The sequence below is a fragment of the Microcebus murinus genome, chromosome 16 (assembly GCF_040939455.1).
Source record: "Microcebus murinus isolate Inina chromosome 16, M.murinus_Inina_mat1.0, whole genome shotgun sequence".
In the NCBI taxonomy this organism is placed as follows: domain Eukaryota; kingdom Metazoa; phylum Chordata; class Mammalia; order Primates; family Cheirogaleidae; genus Microcebus; species Microcebus murinus.
In genome coordinates, this window is record NC_134119.1 from 71,147,354 (window position 1) to 71,170,353 (window position 23,000).

Consider the following 23,000-nt stretch of genomic DNA (forward strand, 5'->3'; position numbering starts at 1 on the left):
GGTTTGGCTTCCTGGCCTGCCTGCTAGAGATCATAATCTACTTCTTAGATGGATTACTGTAGATAGAAAATCAGCTTCCTGAACTAGTTGATACAGATTGTGGGGTAGAGTTCAAGTTTTATATTTTGGGTGGCCATTGCCCATTTGTATAGCAAGCCACGCTTACACAAAGAAGTAAATATCCATAATAGTGAGATTTTTTTAATTGATTATATGTTGAAAATTAGTTTAATGTCCACTTTTTTGAAACCACCCATTTCAAAGGCTTGCCTCTGCTAGACTTTCAGTTAGGCAGAATATATTTTTATTGTTCATTTTTGTAAACTGGCCAGTATAGCAAATTTCAAGACTTTGGCCGAAAAACAGTCTTTTCCCTTCCTTAATGCAGAAAAAAAAATTAATTCTTAATCTTCACCTTTGGTCTTCCCTCACCAATCCTGCCAGAGAGACCATAAGTCATTGTCCAGATATTAATATTTTTTTTGTTTTTTTGAGACAGAGTCTCGCTTTGTTGCCCAGGCTAGAGTGAGTGCCCTGGTGTCAGCCTAGCTCACAGCAACCTCAGACTCCTGGGCTCAAGCGATCCTCCTGCCTCAGCCTCCCGAGTAGCTGGGACTACAGGCATGCACCACCATGCCCAGCTAATTTTTTCTCTATATATTAGTTGGCCAATTAATTTCTTTCTATTTATAGTAGAGACGGGGTCTCACTCTTGCTCAGGCTGGTTTCCGAACTCCTGACCTCCAGCAATCCGCCTGCCTCAGCCTCCCAGAGTGCTAGGATTACAGGCGTGAGCCACCGCACTCGCCCAGCAATCCTATTCCTGATGTGTCCCATACACCTACTATTGTGGCTGACATCCAATAAGTGTTCATTGAACATATGTTAGAGTAATAAATATGACAGCACAGGTTCAGTTTTCATTTTTACCTTTCTGATTACTCTTTTATTTGTTTTTATTTTTTTCTCCTGGTAACTCTTTTAAAATATTGTCTTTACCTCTACATCCAAGCTGTTAACACACAACGTTTTCAAGTTTGAAAAAGAAACACATACTTGTTGGACATCAAACCTTGAGCATATCCAAGGTTCCAGGACAGCCACAGGTTCAGCTTTATTTTCTTCTCAGATTTCACTATCTCTTGCTCAAACTTCACTGAGATCTTTACTTTTTATCTCCTGTCACAGATATGTTTTTCTACAACTATTTTTGCCACTTTCTTTGAATAGCTACATAATCATCATTAATAACTTTGATAATACCCATTTCACAAAGCTTTCTCAGAGATAATTTGAAGTCCCTGTGTAGACACTGTTGATACAACTTCAGGTGAAATGATAAATCACTTTTCAGCAAAGAGATGAGATCGTGTATTCTCAAATCTTTATCTCAGGGATAAGATGCACTCTTTGCACATGTGCTTTGACTGTTGGAAGGCCACACAATTTCCTGGCAGAAAATGGTATATTAATAAGATGCTCTTCGTTTTCAGATTCTTAAAATAAATGGAAAATATTTCAGATAAAAAGTAATAAATATTATCTGAATAAAAGTATTGCTTGCTGGGTAGGAACACAAACACTGATTATATAGGTAGTCAAGATTTTCCTTCTCCGACTCCTATCTGGAGTCTATTTTCCCAACGGAGCATACAGAAGGTCATCACATAATCTTCAAAGCTTCAGTCTATATGTTCTTGACAAGCAACAAAAGAGCTGACAGCTGTGAGTTACTAGGAGTCATTACAGGCTGCTGTGTCCCTTCGCATGTGCATCCTTTGGAAACTTGCTGTGCTTCATAGAATCTGAAATAACAGTTCTTTGGAACATTTCTCGGACTTGCTCTAGACTGCATTCTACGACTGACCGTCTAAGAGCCAGCGAAGCCTCACCACAGGCCTGAAGCCCTGAAGCCTGGGAACTCCATTTTGCAAGGCCCCTCGAGAGGCCTCTTGGCTTTCCCGAGAACGTCAAGGAGTGACCTCAATTCCGGGACACGACAGGGGGCGGCAGCGAACTACGTTACCCGAAGGACTGTGCGGCGTGCGCAGGCAGCCAGGTGAACCAATGAAAGCCTAGCAGAGGCGTTTATGTGCGTGTAGGCGGGACTTCCGCCAGTGCCCATTTGTGGCGTCATTATGGTTGCCTTTGGGTCTATTCCCTGATTTTATGGTCCCGGAGCGCTCAGTCGGGATTCCGGTGATAGCGGGAAAGCGTGATAACAGGTGTCCCGAGTGCACAGAGACGATAGTGAGGCTCGACTGAGTAGGGCTGCAAACGCCAGTTCCCTCGTTTCCGTCCAGGTCACCCGCCGCTCCCGGGGCTGCTCTTCCCGATGAGCTCCACTCAGGTGGGTGCTCGTCCCCGGCCCCTCCCCGGCCCGATCTCAACTCCAAGCGCCGAAGCCCGGACGGAGGGGCGCCTGCTCCGGTCACTGCAGGGCAGGCAGCCGTGTCTGGTGGACCGGGGAGCTCTCCTGTGGGGTCCCCGTTTCGGCCGGTGTGATGAGGTGTGGGAGAGTTCCCGCCCGGGGCCAGCGCGTACAGAGGCATGTAGGTGCTCTTGAGTGGGCCGCGCTGGGGAAACCTGGGGTGTCTTGTGTCTCCAGGGAACAGAGAGTGAGGTGGAGGCTCGCCTGGAATGACAGTGGAGTAGCTGGAAGCCATGGGAGGTTGTGAAGAGAGGACGGACGGGACGGTCATGCCCAGAGTTAAAAGTTTAAAGTAGGGAAAAGCAGGACGTGGAACGGAGGCGTGGAACCGGCGAGGAGACCACTGAAGTAGACCCTCGTTGAATTACGGTAAGGGCTGAACCAGAGGGGTGGCAGTAGAGAGGAGATATGTTGAGATTCTGGGGGGATTTCAAAGATAGAGGAGACAGGATTTCCTGCTGCATCGAATCTAGCTGTGAGGAAAAGTAGTTAGTGAAGGTCCATCTCATGGATTTTTGTCTGAAAATCTGAAAGAATGGACTTGGGGAAGTCATAAAGAGCAGGTTTCAGGGAGAAGATCAGGGGTTGGATTTTGGACATGGTGATTCAGAGGTGTCACGAAATGGATGCATCCCACGACTAGGTGGATAAGTTCCAAAGGTCAAGGAAGGTAGCTATTCTACAACTTTGAAAGGGGTAGAAGGTGTGGACTGTGTGAGGGCATGGTCTGAGGATCATATTGAATATGAAGTGTTTTTTTTGTTTGTTTGTTTTTTTTTTTTTTTTTGAGACAGAGTCTCGCTTTCTTGCCCAGGCTAGAGTGAGTGCCGTGGCGTCAGCCTCGCTCACAGCAACCTCAGACTCCTGGGCTCAAGCAATCCTCCTGCCTCAGCCTCCCGAGTAGCTGGGACTACAGGCACGAGCCACCATGCCCGGCTGATTTTATATTATATATATTAGTTGGCCAATTAATTTCTTTCTATTTTTTTATGGTAGAGACGGGGTCTCGCTCAGGCTGGTTTTGAACTCCTGACCTTGAGCAATCCGCCCGCCTCGGCCTCCCAGAGTGCTAGAATTACAGGCGTGAGCCACCGCGCCCGGCCTGAATATGAAGTTTTAATGTAATTTCAGATGGGATCTGTGGCGAAGAAGGGGAGGGTTGAGACTTGGAGGGCAGACCATGGGTGGATCCGTGAGCCTGATATTCCCTTTAGATAGGTATAGACCTGTAATGGGAAGGATTCTGGCCTGTGTCTGCAAAAGGGAGGAATGGATAGGATAAGGATGTGGCCTAGGATGGAGACTGGTGTGAGGTGGTTTAGATTCTGCACCTGCAGACTCAGCAGATCCTCATGGCCACTCTCTATGGGAGAGGGAAATGTCAGGCAGTCTAGTACAGCAACTGGGGCTAGACTGGGACACGGCTTTCTCACATCCTCCACTGAAGTCAAGGGCCCCCAGTAAGGTCCCTTCAGAACATTATGTAGCATGCAGGCCTGGTTGCTGAAGGTACTAATGCCTGACCTGCCTACTTAGTCCCCTCCTGACAACTCATTAACTTAGGAATGTATAAAATACGAACCAATATCCTTCTAAATATGTACACATAGGTGGGCAATTAGAAATGACTGTGATCAGTAAGTTAAATTTGTACATATATTTATTAATTGTTGGAATGTTAATTTACCTCTAACTACTTGCTTACAATGGAAGGTTTTATACATCACAGTTCTTAAATTCCCAAATTTTCAAAAGCCTTCCACTTCATTTGTACTGAAAACATACACAAAATTGTTAATTCTGTGAAAAGTAAGTGCTGACACATAGCTTGCACTACTTATGTTTGATGCCAGTATGAGCCCTCTGAGATGGGAACCCTTTTTATCCTTTTTACTCATAAGGGCACTAAAGCTTAGGAGGTTCAGTTTTTGTCCAGAGACACAGAGCTACTAAGAGGAAGGACTGAAGTCTGAGGATCTTATCTTAGCCTCAGATTACTTTGCTGCAATGTGGTGCATAGGTGGTAGAACAGCTTAGCCTGTAGAATCTTACAATGGTGATCCAATTTTTATGGACTTCCTCTTCACCCAGGATCCCATGGCAGTGGCAGAAATGTTTGAGGACCCTGCACAGGTGAGTGGAGTCTGTCTCAGGCTTGCAGCCACTCCAGTTCTCACTCGATGGTTTCTGCATGCTGATAAAGGGAATGGTGGTGTGCTGAGATGCTTCACCTTTGCTTCTCCCTTCCATGCATCTGAAGACGCTGTAGTTCCACAAGATCCAGGGTATCAATTCAGTCCTTCATTATGTGGAATGGTTCTGACAACTAATGGTAAGATGTGGCAGGGTGTCCCAGGCGTAGGATCCAGAATGTTCAAATGATTGCTGGTGAGATTTGTTTAGAGAATTGCACATCATGTTATATCTGCTGGGATAGAGAGCAGGGCAGGAGGTTGAGGTATGCAGGAATCAGCGTGTAAAGGACCATCTGAGATTCTGGGCCTCTAATCTGAGGGTGGTAGAAGCAAGGGACGGTTTGATGGGAGGAAAAAGGAGGTGATTTGACTCAGATATTAAAAGGCTCCCTTTGCCTGCTGAATAGAGGACAGATTTGGGTTGAGGGTGGGATCAGGGACACTAGGGACATAGTTCCTGCAACAGTCCAGGTGGATATTGGTGGTGGCTGGACGAGTGGGTGGCTGTGGAAGTAGAAGGAGTGGGTAGCTTCTGGATGTGTTTGAGCTAGTGCTGCCCATGCTCCTTCCAGGGGAGTCAGAGATGGCTCCATGGTTCTGGCTTTGTTTGGAAGGATGGATGTTCCAACAACCAAGATGTGGTAAATTCTGTGATAGGAGGAATTTTAATAGAGCACTTGAGGAACCATGTTTTGGCCAAGACAAAAATGTTCCTGACTCTGAGTGTAGGTGCCAGATTAGCAATTGTACACAGAGGAATGGAGTTCAGTGGAGGTGTTCAGGATGGAGACATCCACTGCATGATACCTGGTGTGTACACGATCCCCAGAGGTGTGGGTCAGATTTTAGAAGAGGCATCCTTAGGTTTTAGGGGCAGTGCAGTTAGAGAGGAAAGAAGGGACTTAGGACTTGGTCTGTCTCTTGGGCATCTGGGTGATGGTGGTGAGTGTCACAAAGAGGGATGAGGAAGCAGCTAGGAGTGTCACTAGACCTGCAGTGGAGATAGGGTTGGGGAGGGCAGTGCAGATGGATTTTGGGTTAGGGTGAGGTAGACAGGGAAGTCATTCTGCTTATGGGACAGCGTGTGCAGTGCAGAAGGAGGAGGCAGCCAAGATCTGGAGCTCAGAGGAGGCATGAGAGAACTGTGAGTTTCTCATGTAGGTTTGGGTAACTGAGGTTAAAGCTGGAAACATGACTGGATGTGGGTCCCAGAAGAGGGCTTGTAGCTGTGCCAGGCACTGGGAAACATTGGCATTCTGGGCAGTTCAGGGGAAAATAGGATTCTGGTTGCATTTGTCACACACTGCCATGATTCCATGTACAGAGTGGCATGTGGGGAGGTTGTGGAAATGTCCGTGGTGTTAGTGCTGCAGCAGTGGGGGCGTGGACACATGACAGAGGTGGCATCCAAAGAGTGTTGTAAAGGTGAGGAGCAGTGTGAATGGATGGCCCCAGTCTGGTCATTGGGAATGTAAAGGAGAAGGATGAGTCTTGAGTTTTGTTGTCTGAGTGGCAAGATCTGGGGGACCCCAGGGATAATAAAAGAGGGGTTGGGCTCTGCATGCCAAGCTTTTCTGATGGTGCTTTTCTTTCCCTTCCTCCAGCTATCCATGTTCTGTGCTTGACTCAGTGATCGGTGGCAGTATGGTGACGAGTAGGCACCAGAACCCCCAGGACCTGATATTTCTTCCACTTTGGGAAGTGGTTGATGTGTGTGTGTGTGTGTGTGTGTGTGTGTGTGTGTGTGTGATGGGGGTAGCACTGATGATCCTGGAGAGGAAAGTGTATCAATGATTGTACCCATAGAATTTTATTTTATTTTTTTTTGAGACAGAGTCTCACTCTGTTGCCTGGGCTAGAGTGAGTGCCGTGGCGTCAGCCTGGCTCACAGCAACCTCAAGACTCCTAGGTTCAAGTGATCCTCTGGCCTCAGCCTCCCGAGTAGCTGGGACTACAGGCATGTGCCACCATGCCCAGCTATTTTATATATATATATATATATATATGTATATTTTGTTGTTGTTGTTGTTGGCCAATTAATTTCTTTCTATTTATAGTAGAGATGCGGTCTCGCTCTTGCTCAGGCTGGTTTTGAACTCCTGGCCTTGAGCGATCCACCCACCTCGGCCTCCCAGAGTGCTAGGATTACAGGCATGAACCACCGTGCCCAGCCTAGAATTTTAATTTATGGACATGAGTGAGTGATGACAGAGAGGCAGTGACATTGAAAGATTTTTTATTACTTACATATGTGGAGTGGAGGGGGCATTCCACACCATACGAGGCCACAAAGGAAACAGCAGATTTGGTCAGGAGGTAGTTGCACGATTGAGGGAAAAGCACATGCCAAAGGCTTTATTAGGATTTTGACAGGAAAGGCAAGGCAGGACAGGGTGCACAGTTTAAGATTGGCTAGTTTAAATAAGTATGGTGGGCCTTGGGACAAAGGGACTATCCCTAGTTGTACCAGGCTTTGGGTTGACTTAGGGCAGGGGAAATAGCAGTGTGTGTGAGTTAGATAAAGAGGTGGTTCAGAGTATGGGATGTGGATTGCAAGGGAAATTTTTAAGTTTGGCTGTTAGTTTGGCCCTATAAGTAATTGATGCCAAAAAGATACATACAGATCTTAGGAAACACAGAACAAGAAGCTGCTCATGGAATGAGCTATCATAATTTTGCCAGGATTGTGTGGTCTTTGACGATGTGGCCATATATTTCTCCCAAGAGTAGTTGGGGCTCCTTGATGAGGCTCAGAGACATCTGTCTAGTGATGTAATGCTGGAGAACTTTACACTTCTGTCATCTGTAGGTAAGCAAGTGTCTTGTATTGGGTTCTGTTTTTCCACATTTCCACAGGGCAGCTCTGTCTTTACCACACCAGATCATACATGCCACTGTCTCTCCTATTTTCCTGGCATATGTGTAATGGGAGCCAGGGCTGGGCTATCTACACTGTACCACCTTTCTTGAAGGAAACCCAGCTCCCGTAGCTCTGAGGCCTTGCAAGATAAGGCTCAGGAGTCAAATTTTGAGATTTCTCTAAGAAATCCCAGTGGCCTTTCCTGTCCCTCGTCAGGTTACTACATCCAGATGCATGAAACCTCTATACTTAAGGCTTTCTCCCTTCCTCTTGCTGACACTCTTGGAGACTGCCTCTGCCGGGAATTTCAGGCATCTACGTGGTCACTACTTGTGAGGTCACTACTTCTACTCTAGAAGTTCTTACAGATTTAGAATGCTAGATGGCTTGGGTTGTGTCTACTCCCTTTCCCTGTTTTTCTTCTAAGTTGCCCTGTACTAAGCCTAGATAGTTGTTCACCTAAAGCATGAGGGAGGGCCCTGTTTGCCTGAGAGGTGGAAATTACTCCATCAATGACAAGGGAGGTTCATTAGGACACGTCAGAGACATGGTGGGTGGAAGCTGGGAACAGTTGTAATGTCAGGGCTAGGTTCAGCTCACACTGGGAACCTGTCTAATTTGATACCCCTGCCAGTGGTCACAGCACATTTCTCCCCTTTCTTTCCCATTGTCGTTTCTCCTTTGACTTCTGGCCCCAGACTCCCCTTCAACCCCACTTCTCTGGCCTCACCTCTCACCCATTCTCTTCCACTGCTCCTTTTGCAGTGTCCTCCAACATATGACTTTGTACTATAGGTGTCATGTGGTCTGTTTTTTTTCCCTCAGTAGTCCTTGAACACCAGCTGCTCTGTCTCAATCAGATCTCTCTGGGTCTGGACACAACCTTCTATACACTGCTTACCGGTCATCAGCAGCTATGGCATGTTGAAAGCCATTTGCAGTGGAGTGAGTTGGAGACCGCCCCCTTCCCCATACTGCACCCTCCCTTGTGTCCTCACCCTGCATCAGGGCTCTCCCATCATGGGCACTTGCCAGGCCCAGCTCTGCACAGCTCATCTTCCTCTCACTGGCCTCCAACGTTCATGACTGTCAGCAATCCCATGATTTTATTGGTAGGTGTCTCTGATAAAACATTTGTGATGGGGCTGCTTCCTCCCTCCAAAGTCACAGCATTTCTGTTTTTACAGGTTGTTGCCATGCATCTGAGGGTGAGGAGGCACTTTATGAACAGGTGTTTCTGTAGCTGTGTCACCATTCAGGACTCAAAAACAATGTGAGTCCACCCAGATCTCCCAGCCTTGTGAGACACGTAGTTCTCTCCTAAAAGGCATTCTGCACCTGTCTCAGCAGAACAGAACACACCCTGAGCAAGGGTTGTACACATGTGTGGCAGTGCACCTGCACCAAAAGTGGCAGCTTTGAGAGAAACTCTCCAGAAGTGACGAGGAGAGTCGTTTATTTGTGAAGAATGACAGAGTTCATGTGGCAGAAAGGAGCTTCCCATGCGTGGAGAGCGGCAAGGATTCTACTGCTAACTCAGACCTTCTCCAGCAACAGGCCCTTCATGGTGGGTGGAAGCCACACAGGGACACCCAGGGCAAGGTGGCCTTTCAAGGTGGACAGAATGACTATAGCTGCAGCCAGTGTGGAAAAGACTTTTGCCACCAACATATGCTTCTGGAGCACCAAAAAATACATACTGGGGAAAGACCTCATGAGTGCAGTGAATGTGGGAAATTGTTTAGGTACAACCCCAACCGTACTAAACATCAGCGAAATCACACTGGAGAAAGGCCTTATAATTGTAGTGAATGTGAGAAAGCCTTCAGCCTCAAACATGTTATTCAGCACCAAAAAATTCACACTGGAGAAAGGCCTTATGAGTACACTGAATGCAGGAAGGCCTTCATTAGAAAGTTCCACCTAGTTCAGCACCAGAAAATCTACACTGAAGGATTCTTTCCAAAAAATCTTGTTGAAAAAAAATCTGATCTAGTTGAAAACCAGAAGGTTTACACCAGGCCAAGGCCTTATGAGTGCAGCCAATGTGGGAAGACTTTCCTTACATGGGCTCACCTTGTTTGTCATTGGAAAATTCATACTGGAGAATGGCCTTATGAGTGCAGTGAATGTGGGAAGTTCTTTATTGACAGGTCCACACGCATTATTCATCAGAGAGTTCACACCGGAGAAAGGCCTTATGAGTGCAGAGAATGCGGTAAGTTCTTTATGGATAGGCCCACACTCATTAGACATCAGAGAGTTCATAGTGGGGAAAGGTGTTATGAGTGCAGCATATGTGGGGAATTCTTTAGGTGTAACTCCATCCTCATTAAACATTGGAGAATTCATACTGGAGAAAGGCCGTATAAGTGCAGCGAATGTGGGAAACCCTGTAGGTACCACTGCAAACTCATTAGGTATCAGAGAGTTCACACTGGAGAAAGGCCTTATGAGTGCCTCGAATGTGGAAAACTCTTTAAATACTAAACCAGCCTCTTTAAACATTGGAGAATTCATACTGGAGAGAGGCCTTATGAATGTAGCAAATGTGGGAGAGTCTTTAACCAAAACTCCCACCTTATTCAGCACCAAAAAGTTCACACCAGATAAAGAACCTATATATAATGCAAATGTGGAAAGACTCCACACAGAAATCTGCTTTGATTTAGTACTGGGAATTATGATATTATTATTTTTAATTTAAAATACAGCTAACATAACGTCTAACATCCTAACTGTATATAAGTGTACGGTTCATTAGTGTTATTTGCATTGTTGTGCAATGAATATCCAGGTCCTTTCAACTCCTGAAACTAAAACTCTGTACCCTTTAAACACTCATTCCCACTCCACCTAGTCCCTAACAGCAACCACTCTGTATGAATTTATTAGTCCAGGTACCCCATATGAGAAAACTTAAGTTTTGGTCTTCTTGTGACTTATTTTGTGCCTTATTTCACTTAATACCTTCAAGGTTTATCCATGTTGTAGCATGAATTAGAATTTCCATCTTTTTAAAGCCTGAATAAAATTCTGTTATACTCATGTGTTACTTAACAATGTGGATATATCCTGAGAAATGCAAGATTTGGTGATTTTGTGATTGTGTAAATTCCTATGCTATATATGTATATAGACTATATCTTCTAGGCTACAAACTTGTACAGCATATTATTGCACTGAATTCTGTAGGTAGTTGGAACACATAGCAAGTAATTGTATCTAAATATATGTAAACAGAGAAAAATCCAGTAAAAATGAAATATAAAAGATTAAAAAAAGAAAAAGTATGCTTGTATAGAGTACTTACCATGAATGGAGCTTTCAGACTGGAAGTTGCTCTAGGTGAGTCAGTGCATGAGTTGTGAGTGAATGTGAAGGCCTAGGACATTACTTAACTACTGTAGACTTTACAAACACTACACGTAGGCAACACTAAATTTTTTATTTATTTTATTTTATTTTATTTTATTTTTTTTTGAGACAGAGTCTCGCTTTCTTGCCTAGGCTAGAGTGAGTGCCATGGAGTCAGCCTAGCTCATAGCAACCTCAAACTCCTGGGCTCAAGCGATCCTCCTGCCTCAGCCTCCCGAGTAGCTGGGACTACAGGCACGAGCCACCATGCCCGGCTGATTTTTATATTATATATATTAGTTGGCCAATTAATTTCTTTCTATTTTTATGGTAGAGATGGGGTCTCACTCTTGCTCAGGCTGGTTTCGAACTCCTGACCTCACGCAATCAGCCCGCCTCGGCCTCCCAGAGTGCTAGGATTACAGGCGTGAGTCACCGTGCCCAGCCAAATTAGTGAATTATATTTTATGGATTGGAAATTATACCTCATTTAATTTGGTTAAAGAAATAAAGTATTCATGGGTCCACAGAGATAAAAATGAATGAATCAGTAAATCAATCATTATGGGAGAAGGATAATTTCTATCTTACTGTAGAATGCCAAGGAAAATATAGACAAATTGATGGGGTGAGATAAGCATCAATTGCTGGTAAACCTAGTAGAATGAAAAATTGATGAGGAAAAGAAATTTTACATATTTTTAAAAACTCCTCATTAATAACTTAGAGTTATTTAGGAAAAACAGTAACTTTTGCATAGGGAGATCTGAGAGGCATCACTGCATCAAAGTGTCCAAAGTTGACCTCATCAAAAGGGGCCCACACACCTTCGTACTTCCTGATGCTCCAAAAGGACACAGCGTCACTTCTGCGGCACCCTCGCTAAAATGTGCGTGAACTTAATCTAATCAGGAGGACACCCGCTACACACCATCCGAAGGGAATTTTACAGAATAAGTAGCCTGCAGCTAAAAACTGAGCAAGAAAAAGGCAATCTAAAAAGGTGAGAAACAGTTTCACAGCAATAGAGACTAAAGCTACTTGGGAAATAAATGCACTTCATGATATTTGGCACCGGACTGAAAAGTAGCTATGATGCATGTTGTGAGACAATTGCAAAATTTGAATATAGTCTATGAATTACACAATGCTGTTGTATTAAGTTTCTGGATTTGAGATTTGAGCTCAGGTTACTTTAAGATAATGTCCATTTATTTAGGAAATGCATGCTAAAGTATCATTAGTTGATGGGTGCAGTGTTCCCAACTTGCTCTTAATGTATTAAAAATAATTAGATAGATGATAGATGGATAGATAGATACAGATTTGTGAAACTGAGGGATACTAGATCTTCATTAAACTTATAAGTAACAACTACAAAATTCTATAGCAAATAGTATGTCTTATGGCCCATTATTAAAATATTCCCATGAGATTATGGACACAAGGAGGGTGGCTGCCCTTTGCATTCTTATTCAGTATTATGCTGGAGATCCTACGTATTACAAAAAGGCAAGGTAATCAATCTACAAATCTTAGAAAGTAAGAAATAAAAATGTACTTCCTCAAAAGTTTAAAATACTTCTTCAACTATCATCTTCACTGTGAATCCAAACTTGGAGATCCGATTCCCTGCTGCAACCCATCACGGCCCCTGGGCCTCGTCCCCTGCAGAGCTTTGTCCTTCACTGCCTTGCTTGGAACAGTAGATGGATGGCTTGTTGACTTTTCCACCAACTACAGTGTAAATTTCATGAGGGCAAAGTACCTTTTAGGTTTTGTACACTGATATAGCTATCCTATATACCTTGGAACATGCCTGAAACATGGAAGGTATACAAACACATTTGCTGAAATACCGAACAAATATGACAATAGAGATTTAATATTCATTTGTACCATCCTGAAAACTGCTTGCAGCTCTGCTGACTCACTGTCTCTTCCTCCAACTTCGCTACCCTAGTGCTCTCAGGAAAAGAAAGGAGTCATATTTTGGAAATAATTTATTTAAATTCATTAAAAAAGGCCGGGCGCGGTGGCTCACGCCTGCAATCCTAACACTCTGGGAGGCCGAGGCGGACAGATTGCTCGAGGTCAGGAGTTCAAAACCAGCCTGAGCAAGAGCGAGACCCTGTCTCTACCAAAAATAGAAAGAAATTAATTGGCCAACTAATATATATAGAAAAAATTAGCTGGCATGGTGGCGCATGCTTGTAGTCCTAGCTACTTGGGAGGCTGAGGCAGGAGAATCGCCAGAGCCCAGGAGTTTGAGGTTGCTGTGAGCTAGGCTGACGCCACGGCACTCACTCTAGCCTGGGCAACAAAGCGAGACTCTGTCTCAAAAAATAAATAAATAAAGTCATTAAAAAAGTTTAGGTAGACATGTGCTTAACTTTCCTCTTTCACTTATTATATGTGTGTTCTGTGCTCATCTTCCATTGGGACTTTTTTGTTGTTTATTTCAAACGTTGGGTTCCTCGTTTCTTTCTGCCTCTCCTGTTGTATATCTTTATTACTTTTAATGGGTGTCAGGAGCTGACACCATTCACACGTTCTCAGAGATAATCTCGATCCCCCATGAAGATGCTATCAGTGCAATGACAGGCGAAATGACAATCACTTCCCAGAGCAGATGAGATCATGGAATCCCAGACGCGCACCTCAGGTCCGTCCACGCCTACCCAGGCCCGAGGCCGCCGCCGCGCCCGCCGTCTGCCCGCCCACGGGCCTGCACTTGGTGAGCAGCTTTTCTCCTCAAATAAGTGTCCAATACTTAGAATTTACCTCAAGAAATTCCAAAATACTTTAAAAAAAAAAATCGAACTTCTGAGGTTGATATTAAAAAGGAACGCAACACTTGTTAGGCGATAGCCAGCCAGATAGAGGAGCAGCCGGCAGACGCAGACCAGCAGCCCTGCCGGCCCTCTCCTCTCCCTGGTAGATTCTCTCTGAAATTTCTTCTTATTTATTTTTATTCTTTTAATTAATTAATCAATTTTTTCTGACTCAGAGTCTCCCTCTGTTGCCCAGGCTAGAGTGCCGTGGCGTCAGCCTCGCTCACAGCAACCTCAGATTCCTGGGCTCAAGCCATCCTCCCGCCTCAGCCTCCGGAGTAGCTGGGACTACAGGCATGCGCCACCATGCCCGGCTAATTTTTTCTATATATTTTTAGTTGGCCAATTAATTTCTTTCTATTTATAGTAGAGATGGGATCTCGCTCCTGCTCAGGCTGGTCTTGAACTCCTGACCTCGAGTGATCCTCCCGCCTCGGCCTCCCAGAGTGCTGGGATTACAGGTGTGAGCCACTGCGCCCGGCCGTTATTTATTTTTTAACATTGACAGATATCCGTAGCCTGGTGGTTTGAAGTATGTAGACACTAATTGCCCCTTACTAAACACAACATTGCTTGGCATTCTCTCCAAAGGCTTCAGGACGCGGGCGTGTGTAATAAGATAGAGAGGGCTCCCGCCACTGAGTAGACACTTAGAGTCGTGTGACAGCCGCCGGTGTGTGATGGCGTGTTGTTTTGTGTTGGAAAGGGCACGTGGTGTTAGATGCAGCCTTTAATAACATGTCTTTTGGTTTCTACTATCAGGGAAGGCTGCTGCCATGTTTTCCCAAAAATAAGACAGGGTCTTATATTTATTTTTCCTCAAGAAGACACCCTAGGGCTTATTTTCAGGGGATGTGTTATTTTTTTTAAGTACGGTACAACCGTCTACATGTATTCAAATAGAATGAAGGCGTCTTCTGGAGCATCATCATCACTCTCCAAACCCCGAATCCCATCCTGAATGTCTTGCGACTCTGTTTCCTTTAGACCCACCGGCCCGATCTCTCCCGTGGAGCCACAGAGCTGTCACGGGCGGATGAGAAGGGCTGCTCTGCGTCTTTCCCGCTCCGCGCCGACACGCATGCGCTGTGCAGACGCGCCGCGTGGCCACGCCCGTCACTAGGGCTCATTTTCGGGCTGGGGCTTCTATTGCGCATGCTCAGACATCCTGCTAGGGCTTAGTTTATGGGTAGGGCTTATTTTCGGGGAAAACACGGTAATAGCATCTCTCTGTTAGACCAATGAGAGGTTCCTTTATCTCCAATTTATAGAAATGAAAATTTTATGTAAAGATGCATAAGGCAAATAAGATTATGAAGTATGGATAGATTACAGTCTTTAATAGTCTGAACGTACAATTGTTAAACTGAAATGTAACCAAAATTAAAGAAAAAAAACACCTTTATAGTCTATTCTCACACTATTCTGATAGTCTCTATCCCCCAAAGGGCCAAGGCAGCCACTCCGGAATGGTTGAGATATAATTATATCTATGATTAAATACCTCTTTCTCATCTATCTGCCATAGTTCCTTGGCAGCCATGGGGTATTGGTTCCAAGATTTTGTGGACACTCAAATCTGCAGATGCTCGAGTCCCTTATATAAAATGGCATAATATTAGCATATAACCTGTGCACATCCTTTTATATAGTTTATTTATTTATTTATTTATCTATTTTTATCTATTTTTTAAGATAGGGCCTCACTCTGTTGCCCAGGCTAGAGTGCAGTGGTATCATCATAGCTCACAGCAACCTCAAATCCTGGGTTCTAGTGATCTTCCTGCCTCAGCCTCCCAAGTAGCTGGGACTATAGGTGAATGCCACCACGCCTGGCTAATTTTTCTGTTTTTTAGGGAAGGGGTCTTTCTCTTGCTCAGGCTTGTCTCAAACTCCTGACTCAAGCAATCCTATCTTGGCCTCCCAAAGTGCTAGGATTACAGGTGTGAGCCACCACACCTGGCCCATTTGTATACTTTAAATCATCTCTAGATTACTTATAATATTTAATACAATATAAATGCTATGCAAATAGTTCTTTTTTTTTTTTTTTGAGACAGAGTCTCGCTTTGTTGTCCCGGCTAGAGTGAGTGCCGTGGCGTCAGCCTAGCTCACAGCAACCTCAAACTCCTGGGCTCAAGCGATCCTCCTGCCTCAGCCTCCCGAGTAGCTGGGACTACAGGCATGCGCCACCATGCCCGGCTAATTTTTTCTATATATATTAGTTAGCCAATTAATTTCTTTCTATTTATAGTAGAGACGGGGTCTCGCTCTTGCTCAGGCTGGTTTCGAACTCCTGACCTCGAGCAGTCCGCCTGCCTCGGCCTCCCAGAGAGCTAGGATTACAGGCCTGACCCACTGGGCTGGGCCTATTTTTCTCTTTCTTAAGAAGATAATACATAGATCCTTGTAGTAGGCTAATGTCCAACCTTCTATTACCTTGTGTCCCACTGAAGTTGCTTAATATGTTCCATTTATATTCAATAAATGTATAATTCTCAATAAGCTTGATTAAATTCAGATGGAGTTTACTGTCAAAAAATCCTTCAGGGATATCTCACAGAGAGTATAGAGTGCTCCTCTAATGACTTCCCACTGTGTGAGAGAATGTAACATTTTGCTATTTAAATCAATTGTTATTTTTTAACTCATTAGAAAGAGTTTTCTTAAAATAAGGACTTCTTATCATCTGTTTTTTGTTTTGTTTTGTTTTTGAGACAGGGTCTCACTCTGTTGCCCGGGCTAGGGTGCCGTGGTGTCAGCTTTGCTCACAGCAACCTTCAACTCCTGGGCTCAAGGGATCCTCCCGAGTAGCTGGGACTACAGGCATGCACCACCATGCCGGCTAAATTTTTCTATATATATTTTTAGTTGTCCAGCTAATTTTTTTCTAGTTTTTTAGTAGAGACGTGGTCTCACTCTTGCCCAGGCTGATCTTGAACTCGTAAGCTCAAACGATCCACCCGCCTTGGCCTCCCAGAGTGCTAGGATTACAGGCGTGAGCCACCGCGCCTGGCCCTTCTCATCATCTATTTTGATTACTTGAAAATAGTCCATGCAGAGAAAGCAGGAGAAATGATTGATATTTCCCCTTTATTAATCAGTCTTAGGAAAAAGTGTTGGCTTACATAATATCTTAACCATTGTAATGATTAATATAATATATAACATAAACAAAATAAGCCAATTAACATACATGTAAATAACATTTTTTAAACATATGTGTTGAGTTTGAAATCTTTGGAGTTACTCTTTCTTTTATGATTGATTTATATAAATATTATGCAGTGAAATTCCCTTCCAAGTGAATTACGTTTTCCCTGATAATAAATTCAGGTTTTCTTGAACATCATAGATTCCTTACTTGATGAGAAATTTGGGGGTTAACTTAGGTGATTTGAAATCAGCATTTATTTTGAGAATCCTTTGCTTTTTTTTTTAGTGAGAGTTGGCATTTAGATAATCTGGGCTGGGCACAGTGGCTCACGCCTGTAATCCTAGCGCTCTGGAAGGCCGTGGCAGGAGGATCACTTGAGCTCAGGAGTTCAAGACCAGCCTGAGCAAGAGTGAGCCCCTATCTCTATCAAAAAGAAAAAGAAAAAAGTAAAAACAAAGCAAAACAGAAAGAAAAAGAGGAGTTTGAGGCTGCCATGTGCTATGATCATGCCACTGCGCTGTAGCCTGGCCGACGGAGTGAGACCCGGCTCTCTTAAAAAAAAAAGGGTTTTGAAAAAAATCTAGGTGTTGAAGATGCTCATGGTCATTGCTGACGATGTCCAGCCCTTTTCAATGTGAAATCACACGAAATATATATGTTTAAAATAGAATATAGTCGTGTCACTTAACGATAGGGATATATTCTAGAAATGTCTCTTTTAGGTGATTTCATTGTTGTTGAACAAAAACTTAGATTGTGTTGCTGACTTACACCTAGGGCAGACGAGATGGCCGCTGCTCTGCCCCGTGGGGTGTGCGGTCGCCAGTGCTGCAGTGAGGGTGTGTGGCTCATAGCTGCACAGCGTGAGTTAATGCCCATTCTTCCCAAACTATAAGATTTAGAGTTTATTTAAATTCGTTGAGTTAGTATTTGTACTTCCTTTGCCCTATGCCAAAAGCCATGTTTACTGATTACGTTGTAGGCTTGTTTATTTGTTTCAATGCATCAACACCAATGATGTTTACTAAAATATAGTTATGGACAAGATTTCACAATGTCTTATTTTTGTCTTGCATGTCCCTAGACATTTTAATTGACAGTTTAATTGAAATGATCATAGATTTACAAGCAGTTTAAGAAATAATACACAGAGACAGCCTCTGTACACATAGCCCGATTTCTGCCCATGGTGACATTTGACATCTGAAGTATAATTGCACAACAGTGAGATTGACTTTGATATATGTGCTTTTTTGTTTTTTCCTAATTTTACTTGCACCGATTTGTGTGAATGTGTGTGTGTGTATGTGTCCCCTGAGTTTAAACCTACTTGAAGATTATTTTTCTTTGCATGGATAGGCCACTATGCAAAGCCAAAACTAGGATCACTTTTTCTTTTAATTTTCATTTTGTGAGTTTTAAAAATTTCATTCTGATTTAATATTACCTAGTAATTGGGTCGGTCGCGGTGGCTCACGCCTGTAATCCTAACACTCTGGGAGGCTGAGGCGGGCAGATCCCTCAAGGTCAAGAGTTTGAAACCAGCTTGAGCAAGATCAAGAGCCCCGTCTCTACTACAAGTAGAAGGAAATTAATTGGACAACTAAAAATATACAGAAAAAATTGGCCGGGCATGGTGGCGCATGCCTGCAGTCCCAGCTACTCGGGAGGCTGAGGCAGGAGGATCGCTTGAGCCCAGGAGTCTGAGGTTGCTGTGAGCTAGGCTGACGCCACGGCACTCTAGCCCTGGCAACAGAGTGAGACTCTGTCTCAAAAAAACAAAAAGAGATTATCTAGTAATTACATAAAATGTTTACATTTGAAAAATGTTGAAGGCATATCACAAAAAATTTCATGAAAGCCTCTCATTTTTTCTGTCCCTGCACCATGTCACCCCTGTCCCTCTATGTAGATGCTCTTCTCTACCTAGCGTACTTCATACATTGTTCTGGGCTGTGCTTTTTTCACTTAAGTATATGTCCTCGGGAAAATACTATATATCCAGTTCTGCTGGAATGCAACCTATATGTCCATAGAAATTACTGAGCTATACAAAATCAGCAGTTAAAAAGTACAGAAATTAATGGGACCCCCCCAAAAAATATCAGGAAAAACAAGCCAGAAACCTGCAAACATGGCAACATACTTTATTTATGTAAAATAGTTAATAAATACATAAATGCTATGATAAGTATGACACTTTTCCTTAAAAAGACTTGAAGTTTGCTGTGGAAGTTGGGGGTCAGAAGGGTCACAGCTTATGATTTACTGGGAAGTGGTAAAAAGAAGGGTCTATAGAACTAGGTGTGGATGGGCGCAGCTCATAACACGTGGTAAACTCCGATGTGTGTTTGGTTCACGTTGTGTTTTCCTTCAACTTGGTGCAACGGGGCGCAGTTTTCTACATTCATCTAGTTCTTGCAAGCAATATCACGCACAAGCCAACAAAATTCTTTATGTTCATACTAGTATGTCAATCATATTGGAACAAATTCACATCTTCAAAACTAGGATGACTGTAAAACTTACTGAATTTGAACACAGAGGTCTCTGTCTTTCCTATCTGCGGCTGTAGAGACCTGTCGTGCACGTGTGCCTTCATCCATTCACCGGATTCTCTGCAGATTGGACACATAGGCTAATTCCAGTGCAGGTTTCTGTGAATTTCCTTTGCACAAAGAAACACAAAATATTAATTCCTGTTTAAAGTGAGAAAATATGGTTAGAGTAAACACTGAAAACTGCCTCCAGTGATGGTAAGACATTTATTTGTACTTTTTTCCCCCACTGATTTTTCTAACTTCAATGCAAATCAATATGCCCTAGATACTAATGGAATGGCTTCTGGAAAATTGCAAATTGGGATTATCTTCCTCAGTCAGAATGGAGTCGGGATCCTGGGGAATGCCTATCTCCTTTATTTTTATAACTTCACTTTGATCTGGATACAAATCAAGACCCATAGACCTGATTCTCACTCAATTAGCCTTAGCCAATGTCTTGGTCCTTTGCTCTAAAGGGATACCGCAGACAATGGCAACTTTTGGATTGAAATATTTTCTGGATAATACTGGATGTAAACTTGTCTTTTATAATCACAGATTGGCCACAGGAGTTTCCTTCAGCACTCTCTGTCTCCTCAATGGATTGCAAGCCATTAAACTCAATCCCAGCATATGCAGGTGGTTGGAGCTCAAGATCAGATCCCTAAAGTTCATTGGCTTCTGTTGTTTTCTCTGCTGGATCCCGCATCTCTTGATAAATACAAGTATTCTTTTTATAGTGAATGGGCCATTGAATACCAGAAACCTTAGTGTGAAAAACACTTATGGATACTGTTCCTGGACAATGCAGGAAAGTTTTGCCATACTATATACTGTCATATATTTTTCCCCTGACTTTATGAGTTTGAGCTTCATGGTTTGGCCCAATGGCTCCATGATCTTTGTCCTGCAGAGACACAAGCAGCGAGTCCAACACATTCATAGGAACAAACTCTCCTCCAGACCTTCCCATGAGGCCAGAGCCACAAGCACCATCTTGATCCTAGTGAGCTCCTTTTTTGCTTTCTATTCAGTCTATACTATTCTGACAATTTGGGTGACTCTAGATGCAAACCCAGGCCAGTGGGTGGTGAACAACTCTGTGTTTGTGGCCTCATGTTTTCCAGCTCTCAGCCCCTTTGTGCTCATCTTCAGTGATACCCGTGTCTCTCAGTTCTGCTTTGGATGTAGGGCATGGTAAACCCTTTTTCCTGAGCTGGTTGCCATGCCATGAGTGTGTTCTCTTCATGGAATTCAGTCATTTATTTAAATATTTAGGAACTATTAAGTGCTGGTAATTTGTGATACCAACATAAACATGGGCTGTATTGTCCCTGTCTAGAGCTAAAAATTAATATCATGGATCCTGCTGTACAAAGAACACCCAATCCAACTGTGTTAGGTACTTTAGGGGTGAAGTTCAGGGAATCTCAAAATAAGTTGATGCAAGGAAACATTTTTGTTTACAGATTTAGGGGAAATACTTCATTATGAGGGATTTTTTTTTTTTTTTTTTTTGAGACAGAGTCTCACTCTGTCACCCTTGCTAGAGTGCAGAGAGTCATCATAGCTTACTGCAGCCTCAAACTCCTGGGCTTACGCGATCCTCCTAGCGTGTTCATGCTTGATAGAAAAATGACACGACGGGCTGGGCACGGTGGCTCACGCCTATAATCCCAGCACTCTGGGAGGCCGAGGCAGGTGGAACGTTTGAGCTCAGGAGTTCTAGACCAGCCTGAGCAAGAGCGAGACCCCATCTCTACTATAAATAGAAAGAAATTAATTGGCCAAGTAAAAATATATAAAAAAAATTAGCCAGGCATGGTGGTGCATGCTTGTAGTCCCAGCTACTGGGGAGGCTGAGGCAGCAGGATTGCTTGAGCCCAGGAGTTTGAGGTTGCTGTGAGCTAGGCTGACGCCATGGCACTCTAACCCAGGCAATAGCATGAGACTCTGTCTTAAAAAAAAAAAAACAACTCTGAAATTATACACCCTGAGGGCATCTCCACATTCTGGCGCATGAGGCCCCAACAAGAATCTCTGCGCTGTGTTGGTTGCCACACTCACTGCTGTGTCCAGCTCCAGGGATCCCTTCCTCAAAAAGTGGTTCAGGTAAAAACTCTGAGTCAGCCCACTCTCTGTCCTGCACTTCCTCTCTGCTTTACTGCAAGATTAAAATGATTTCATGACAAACCTGGAAGTCAAATGACACAGCTAATTCCAAAGGCACATTCCATATTTGGGAATGCTCTGGACAGACCATGGCAGCTCACTGGGGATCCCGGCCCAGCACAGAGAAAACGGTACAGAGAACAGTTCCACTGTCGTGAGGGCGAAATCTATGGGTGTTTAGGGTAAAGGTTTAAACTAAGGTGCAACTGGGTGTTTCATGTTTAAAGGCTCAGAAATTAAAATCTCATATGACTTCTTTTCCATGTAAATTCAGTGATTTTGGTAGCCTTTAACTTTGTGTAAAATATCTATGTTATTATATCAGCAAGCCAACTGAGAGAGCTCAAACCAGAGTGACTTGACTGAAGAAGCCCTAAACTCATTGAAGATTAAGACATTCTGAAAAATTTATTTCCCCCACAAATGGTATTGTCTACCTGAATCTTTAAGATCCACACCTAATCACATACATACTTACGGCCACAAAAGGCACATCAACTATATAGATCCCCAGTTGGAGAGATTTTAAAGGAAAAAAGAAGGAAAAGAAGAGTTGGAGAGAAGAAAAGGAACTGGAAGAGGAAGAGAAAACATAAGGTGAAGAAGAGGAGGAAGTGCAGAAATAGGATGAAGGAGTCTACAGCCACACCACCCTGAACGCGCCCGATCTCGTCTGATGGCAGAAGCTAAGCAGGGTCGGGCCTGGTTGTACTTGGGTGGGAGAAATAGGATGAAGGAGAGAAAGCGGAAGAAGACGAAGGACAAGAAAGAGGAGAGCAAGGAGGATAAGAAGGGGAAGAAGAGGAGAGCCAACAGCAGCATGAGCTGCCACCTCCGCTGCTGCCAAACTGAAATGAATAAAAAGTGCAAAAACAGGCAAAGCCATGTTAGAAGGCAGATGCAAGAAGTTGGAAACGATAAAAGTTAGACATTTTTTTGTTTTGCTGGTTCGTGGTTGAAAGAGAGGCTGACAGAGATGCTAGCAAGCTGACGCTGATCTTTTGAAAATTTTATTTTAATTAACAATAAGTGTATATATTTATTTGGTAGAATGTGACGTAATGGTGTATGTACTCATTGCAGAATGATCAAATGAGGCTAATTAATCTGTCATCTCACATACTTATTATTTTGTGGTGAGAACGTTTATTTTCATCAGAGACTGTTTACACTATCAAATTTTATTCATACTAATTTGCTTCATCATATGCATGTGTTTTTGTTTTGTTTTGCTTTGTTTTGTTTTGTTTTTGAGACAGGGTTTCACTCTGTCGCCCAGGCTAGAGTTCTGTAGAGTCAGCCTGGCTCACAGTGACCTCAAACTCCTGGACTCAAGCGATCCTTCTGCCTCAGCCTCCCGAGTAGCTGGGACTACAGGCATGTGCCACCATGCCCGGCTAATTTTTTCTATATATATTAGTTGGCCAATTAATTTCTTTCTATTATTATTA

At 43.5% G+C, this 23,000-nt stretch overlaps 2 protein-coding genes and 1 non-coding gene across 3 annotated transcripts; 2 read left to right on the top strand and 1 right to left on the bottom strand.

The window, feature by feature from the left end:
- The first annotated feature begins 2,089 nt into the window (after positions 1–2,089).
- LOC105863863 (uncharacterized) lies at positions 2,090–10,534 on the top strand. The gene is made up of 4 exons (XM_075993302.1): positions 2,090–2,350; positions 2,609–2,800; positions 4,523–4,763; positions 8,674–10,534. Exon 4 carries the CDS (start codon positions 9,158–9,160, stop codon positions 9,974–9,976), a length of 819 nt encoding a protein of 272 aa, XP_075849417.1. The 5' UTR covers positions 2,090–2,350; positions 2,609–2,800; positions 4,523–4,763; positions 8,674–9,157; the 3' UTR covers positions 9,977–10,534.
- Positions 10,535–19,572: 9,038 nt separating this feature from the next.
- Positions 19,573–20,840, top strand: VN1R1 (vomeronasal 1 receptor 1; the record flags this gene model as incomplete). Its single annotated transcript, XM_012751374.2, is given in 2 exon segments — positions 19,573–19,772; positions 19,774–20,840. Coding segments are annotated over 2 exon segments (1,038 nt in total), but the record flags the coding sequence as incomplete, so codon positions are not given.
- A 1,860-nt stretch (positions 20,841–22,700) lies between these two features.
- On the bottom strand, positions 22,701–22,762 carry LOC142861502 (small nucleolar RNA Z39). Its single transcript, XR_012912727.1, has one exon. It is a non-coding gene; the product is annotated as a small nucleolar RNA Z39 (small nucleolar RNA).
- Between the last annotated feature and the right edge of the window lie 238 nt (positions 22,763–23,000).